This window comes from Nicotiana sylvestris, chromosome 7 (assembly GCF_000393655.2).
Source record: "Nicotiana sylvestris chromosome 7, ASM39365v2, whole genome shotgun sequence".
In the NCBI taxonomy this organism is placed as follows: Eukaryota; Viridiplantae; Streptophyta; class Magnoliopsida; order Solanales; family Solanaceae; genus Nicotiana; species Nicotiana sylvestris.
This window is the reverse complement of record NC_091063.1, coordinates 155,996,846-156,003,851: the sequence shown is the minus strand read 5'-3', so window position 1 is coordinate 156,003,851 and position 7,006 is coordinate 155,996,846. Positions and strand designations below refer to the sequence as shown.

At 39.7% G+C, this 7,006-nt stretch overlaps 1 protein-coding gene across 1 annotated transcript; it reads right to left on the bottom strand.

Moving 5' to 3' along the window:
* Positions 1–4,675: 4,675 nt before the first annotated feature.
* Positions 4,676–6,732, bottom strand: LOC104213398 (exocyst complex component EXO70H1-like). Its single transcript, XM_009762896.2, has one exon. It carries the CDS (start codon positions 6,657–6,659, stop codon positions 4,779–4,781), a length of 1,881 nt encoding a protein of 626 aa, XP_009761198.2. The 5' UTR covers positions 6,660–6,732; the 3' UTR covers positions 4,676–4,778.
* Positions 6,733–7,006: the final 274 nt, after the last annotated feature.

Here is a 7,006-nt window from a genome sequence, read left to right as displayed (position 1 = left end):
ATAGCCTGTCTTATAGTCTCACCCGCAGGTGGTACAAGGACTATTCCTAAGCCTGCCCCTTTTACATTAGATAAACCGTCAGTGAATAAAACCCAAGTCCCCGGGTTTGCACCATTAAAAACTAGTAATTCTTTTTCTGATTCTAAATGCATCCCCTGGCTAAAATCAGCCACGAAATCAGCTAGTACTTGAGATTTTATAGCGGTCCTGGGTTGATAAACAACTTCATATTCACTTAGTTCTATAGCCCATTTTGCTAATCTTCCTGAAAGTTCGTGTTTATGCAAAATATTTCGAAGCGGAAAAGCAGTAACTACATTAATGGGATGACATTGAAAATAAGGTCTTAATTTTCTAGATGCCATGATCAAAGCTAATGCTAATTTTTCTAGCTGTGGGTATCGTGTCTCAGCTTCCAATAAGGACTTACTTACATAATAAATAGGAGATTGTTTACCTTGGTCCTCGCGGACTAAAACAGCACTCACCGCGACTTCAGATACGGCCAGATAGATGAGAAGTTTTTCCCCCACCTTTGGTTTTGCCAACAACGGTGGTTTTGATAAATAAGCTTTCAAATTTCTAAGGGCTTGTTGACAATCTTCATTCCATTCAAAATGATCTTGCTTTTTGAGTGCAGAGAAAAACTTAAAACACCTTTCTGAGGATTTGGAAATAAATCTCCCCAAAGCTGCAATTCTTCCCGTTAATCTTTGTACTTCCTTTTTATTAGTAAGGATATCAGGGATTTCTTCTATTGCTTTGATCTGAGAAGGATTCACTTCAATACCACGGTTAGAAACAAGAAAACCCAAAAACTTACCTGATGCAACTCCAAATGCACATTTTTCTGGGTTGAGTTTCATATTAAATTTTCGCAAAATTTCAAATGTAACAGACAGATGTGAAATATGATCATGAGATCGCTGGGTTTTGATGAGCATATCGTCTATATATACCTCCATTGTTTTTCCCAAATGTTCTTGGAACATTTTGGTGACCAACCTTTGATAGGTTGCCCCAGCATTTTTGAGACCAAAGGGCATTACTTTATAACAGTAAGTCCCCCTGTCTGTGATGAAAGAAGTTTTTTCTTCATCACCAGGATCCATTTTAATTTGATTATATCCCGAGTATGCATCTAAAAAACTTAAAAGTTCATGACCTGCGGTTGCATCAATTAGTTGGTCTATATGCGGTAAGGGAAAGGAATCTTTTGGACAGGCTTTATTTAAATCGGTATAATCCACACAAACACGCCACTTACCATTTTTCTTGGGTACGACCACCGTGTTAGCTAACCAATTAGGATACTTTACCTCACGGATCGATCCGATTTTTAATAATTTTTGGACCTCATCCTGAATCACCTGGTTCTTGAAAGCACCTTGCTTTCTTTTCTTTTGCTTTATTGGTGTGAAAGAAGGGTCCTCATTGAGTTTGTGAGTCATCACATCCGGTGGTATCCCTGTCATATCAGCGTGGGACCAAGCAAAGCAGTCTAAGTTAGCTTTTAAAAATTCGATTATCATACCTCGCATGTTTAAGCTTAAATTGGCCCCGACATAGACCTTCCGTTCAGGCCATTGCTCAAATAACATTATTGCCTCAAGCTCTTCAATTGTCGTTTTGATGCTTTCATTTTCTTCAGGTTCCTGAATCGTGTCAGGCCTTGAGTCCAAATCTGTCTTTTCTTGTTCAGCTGAAGTTTGATCTTTTTTACCTTCAACTGTTTCCTGTAATTGCTATTTTTCTTTATTTACGGTGCTCGTACTCGTTACAGCGTTGACACTTCTAGCCATCTGCTGATCCCCACGAATTTGGCAAATTCCCCATGGTGATGGGAATTTAATAACCTGATGCAGAGTTGATGGGACAACATCCATATCGTGTATCCATGGTCTCCCCATGATCATATTGTAGGCCATTTCCATATCAACTACCTGAAATTTAGTTTCTTTAGCAACACCCGTAGCAAAAGTTGTTAGAATTACCTCTCCTTTTGTTACTACACTTGAATTGTCGAAGCCTGACAAGGTGTGCGCCTTGGGTATCATTTTGTCTTCAGCTTGCATTTCCCGTAGTATCCTTAGTAATATAATATTTACAGAACTCCTTGGATCAATCAAAACTCGTTTTACATTAGTATCATGTACAAGTAAAGATATTACCAGTGCGTCATTATGTGAAGTTGTCACTCCTTCAGTATCCGCGTCATCGAACGAGATACTTTCATTTTCTAGGACCTGCCGCACCCGTTTCCCGTGTGTAATTGTTACCTTAGAAACCTTGTTGGAGGCTGTGTAGGTTATGCCGTGAATATCCTCTCCCCCGCTTATGACATTCACTATCCTCTTGGGTGAAGGAGGTTGCGGTGGCTCTTGCCTGTTTTTCATATAAGCTTGTTTTCCTTTCTCGCTAAATAACTCAGTGAGGTATCCTTGCTTCAATAGATGATCCACTTCACTCTGCAAGAATCTACATTCGGAAGTTTTGTGCCCGTGATCATTGTGGAATTCGCACCAATGATCTGGATTGCGTCTACTTGGATTTGACCGCATCTCTTTTGGCCACCGTACCTTATCTCCTATGCTTCTTAAAACAGCTACGAGCTCGGAGGTAGAGACATTAAAATTATATCCGCCGAATCGTGCCTTTAAACTTCTATCATCATCTCGTAATTCTTGTCTGTTCCGATCATTCCTGAACTTTGAAGAAGAGCCAGAGTCCCTATTCCTCGATTTTTGATCATATTGCTGGCTATCTTGTTTCGACCGTGGGTCTTTTCCTGTAAGTCCCATATATGGATCGTACCTATTTTTACCTGATCTTTTTTCGATTTCTGATCTTCGGGGACCACCCCTTTTTTCATGATGAAACTTAGGTACGGTATCTTCTTCAATTCGCAGCTTCGTACTATACCTGTTGTAAACATCATTCCACGTGGTTGTAGGAAATTCTCGAAGGCTTTCTTTGAGTCGTCTCGTGGCTTCAGAACTTTTGTCATTTAAATTACTTGCAAAGATTATTGCAGCCCAATTGTCAGGCACACGAGGTAGAGTCATTCTTTCACGCTGGAATCTATCAACAAAATTTCTAAGCAACTCCGAATCCCCTTGTTTGATTTTGAAAATATCTTCCATTCTTTTCTCAACCTTTTGTGCTCCCGAATGTGCTTTAATAAAAGAATCTGCAAGCTCAGCAAAAGAATTAATAGAATTTTCAGATAAAAGAGAATACCAGGTTAATGCACCCTTGGTGAGTGTTTCTCCAAATTTCTTGACCAATACTGATTCAATTTCTTGTTTGGTCAAGTCGTTGCCTTTCACGCCGGTTGTAAATGCAGTCACGTGGTCACGTGGGTCTGTAGTACCATCATATTTCGGGATGTCAGGCATTTTGAACTTTTTCGGAATTGGAAGGGGAGCAGCACTAGGCTTCCATGGTTGTTGTGAGTATTTGTCCATGTCTACTCCTTTTATTACAGGCGGAACTCCAGGGATTTGTTCAATACGCTCATTTTGTTCCTTAATCTGTTTCTGCAAGGTTAGTACTAAATTTTGCAAATATGAATTATTTGAATTACCAGGTCCCCCTTCCTGTGGTTCACTGGGGGTTGCTCCGTTTCCAGAATTATCAAGACCAGAACGGGGATTCTCCAATGTATTATTATTAGGAGTTGGTGTGGGTGGTGCAACAGGCAATCAACTAACAAGTGCCTGAAGAGCTTTGTCGACTTGTGCATCAATTAGCTTTTGTAAAGCTTCAGCTGTAACTCCTTCAAAGTGTTCAGATTGTTCTTGTTGATCAGCACATGATTCAGTAACAGGAGTGCCTTCACGAGATTGACGTGGTGAATCTGGAGGGGAGGGAACCACGTCATCTTGATTTTGATGAAATTAATTTTCATGGTTTCCCAATGTGTTATTACTGTTATTGTCGGTGTTGTTGTTTGACATGGTGACGACAATGGACAAGATATAGCTTAAAAGAAAAGATTATCAGATTCCCGGTAACGGAACCAATTTGTTTAACCAAAAATCTGAGTCTTTGGTCAAAGCTAAAAAGAAATTCGGGTTACTGATAATCAGGAGACGAAAATAAAATACTTTTGAGAATGATGGTAAAATAGCAAATAGTTTTGTATTTCAATGAGTTCCCAATAGTATTGCGTGTCCTTACAAATGATGATACTTCTTCCTTTTATAGGTAATTCTAGGTAAAGGAATGAAGCCTCAGCTTTAATGATATAATTATGAGTAATAAATGATATTAAATAAGCCGTTATACAATCATTCCTATTAAATACCAATTTTCTAACGTATCAGGTATTTAATAATGAATTTGGACTCCTTTCTGTCATCAGATCTTTGTCTTTAATGCCTTCTAATCCGTTGGCTTTAAATGACTTGAATTGGTACGAGACTCGTATCTGCACTTCGTCTCGTGCCTATTTAAATTCCTCTTCCCGTGGCTGTCTCCATCCGTGCCTCTTAGTCAATTGTTGCGCTTTGACCATTTAACCAAACCACGTGTCATGCCACGTCATTTTTAATATAAACTCAGTTTTTTCCCAATACATATAGAATGCTCAAGACCTTACCCCTACCTCGGAGGAATAAAGAGGTTGTTTCCGAAAGACCCAAAAGATAGTATATTAATTGCGCGCCTTCCGTAAACACAACAAAAAAGATTGTGCAATTTATGCACATTTTATATGATCTTCATGTTTATACATAATTACCCGATATAACAAGAAGGAAAAATAACAATTTTCTTCACCGCAATCGTGATGGTATTGTACGTGATGGGGAAGACTCAACCGTTGAGGAACTTCCCGACTCAATTGGTCCAAAAAATAAATCGGACAAGTAATGCCCTATATCCTCAGGGGAAAATTTGATTACGTGCATCATATGTTTATGTGTATTGTAAAATTCCCGATATACTGGAAGTATTTTCCTCGCGATTGACACTTTCAGAGAGTCACGAAGTTTACTATTAGGTACGACGCACACAGATTGCTTCCGGTGAGCTTGCTCGAATGATGAATTAAATTTCTTGAAAATCTCCTTCACTTGTTGGGGAGTCATTGTAGCATTTGGCTCTTGCGGGAGAGATTCTATGACGTGGCCCCATCCTAGCCGGTCATTGTTTGATACAAACTGTTTGATTTTTCCCTCCTGTTTTGATATCCAATTTTCACCAAGCAAGTACTTGAGATTTGATGAACGGACTTTTACGACGACGTATTGAAGATTGTTGGCTAAGAAGAGATACGCGAGAGATACATCTTTGTACTGTTTTGCTTTGCCGTCGAGTTTGCAGAGAAGAAGGAGAATCAACCAAGCGAATCGGCGTGAGATCGCCGGTGCCGGAGACGCATCAGAATCCACAATGCCGAAAAATGATTCAGGCAACGAAGCTTTTGCCGGAGGAGGAGCTTCGGCGAGGATGTCGGAGAGTACGTTGCTGTAATCAGCGAGTAGAATTATGTAATTCATTGCGTCAATGGTGAGAGGATGGATTCCACCTCCGGCAACCGTCGTCTTTGAGGATTCCTTTTGTAGAGCAGTTTCAAACTCAACCAACGCCGTCCTTATACACTCGCCAAGCTTGACGAGTGATGTCACCGCCTGAGATCGAATAGCAGATTCTGAATCGAAAGAGAATATAGCTTCAATCTCCGGCAAGTGTTCGGCGATGGCGGTGTACATATCGAGCAAACGGAACACTTTTTCCGGCAACTTCTTGCTATATTTTGCTACATTTTCCGGGAAACTAAACAGAATCATGGCACCATCTTTTGAAATTTCAGTAAAACACGACTCTCTTATTGCATCGTCGGATGCAAAGACATGATCACAGAGAATTCTCTCTCCGTTGAATAACGTTTTCATAGCTACATCAACAGCGTTAAGCCAATCCTTGATCCTCATATCCACAACTTCCCAATCCATTTTATGAACTTGTGAAGAACTCAATTTCTCAACTCCGAGTCTATAAATGCCTTCGTCAATGATCGATTTACGTATAACTTTGTAAATCGTCAAGCACTCTTTTGCATATCCAGAAGAGATCATGCATTCCGCTATCAATCGCAAATCCGCCATTACAATATTAGAGAAATCCTCAACTACAGAAACAGACTCACCGCCAATTACACGATCGTCGTCATCCTCAACGTCGAAATCAGAAATAATCGAAACAGTCGAAGTACGGGAAGAGACAGTGGAAATAGATTCAGGATCCAAATGAGCTCTGTTTATTGAGAGAATCTGGTAAAATTCCTTTTGGAGTCTTTTCATTGCAATTTGCATTAGAGATTGAGCACGAACAAGATTATCGGATCTGGAATTCTCAGTTGAATGAAAGTGCATAGCCTTCTGTAGATTATGCACACACTTGATAAAATCGTTGGCTTCTCCTCTATTTTCATAGAAAAGAGAAGTCACTTTGGCGAAGGTGGTGGTGTCTGGGTTCCACTTCATGATCATCGGCTCCGCCATCTCCAGTGTTCGATCAATCACTGCCTCTGAAAAACTCGGCCGAGAAGGCGAAAATCCGAAACGCGAAGGGGAAGAGAATTGAGAAGTACTATCTGTTGTTGAATGTTTTGGAGAAAACCAATTGAGAGTTCTCATTCCTTTTCTCGGCATCGTTTTCAGTTTACAGAAATTATTCAGGATTTTCAGTGTTTAGAAATGTTTTTTGGATGAAGAAAGAAGAGTACAGTTATATGATTGAAGCTTTGATATGGATTTTCATGGAGGTTGATGGGATATATATAGAGAGAAAAGTTAGGCGCGTAGTGGGTATTGGACTTTTGAGAGTATGAGAGTCAGCAATAAACGCACGAGGAGCGTTTGAATCTCACGCGTGACATGGGTTACACGTAGGATTTAGTGAGGAGTTTGATTCTTATTAAATTAAATAAATTATTCAAATTAAAAGGTCTTATTCTCACAACAACAAGGAGTTTGAATTATTCATAATCACAGCTATA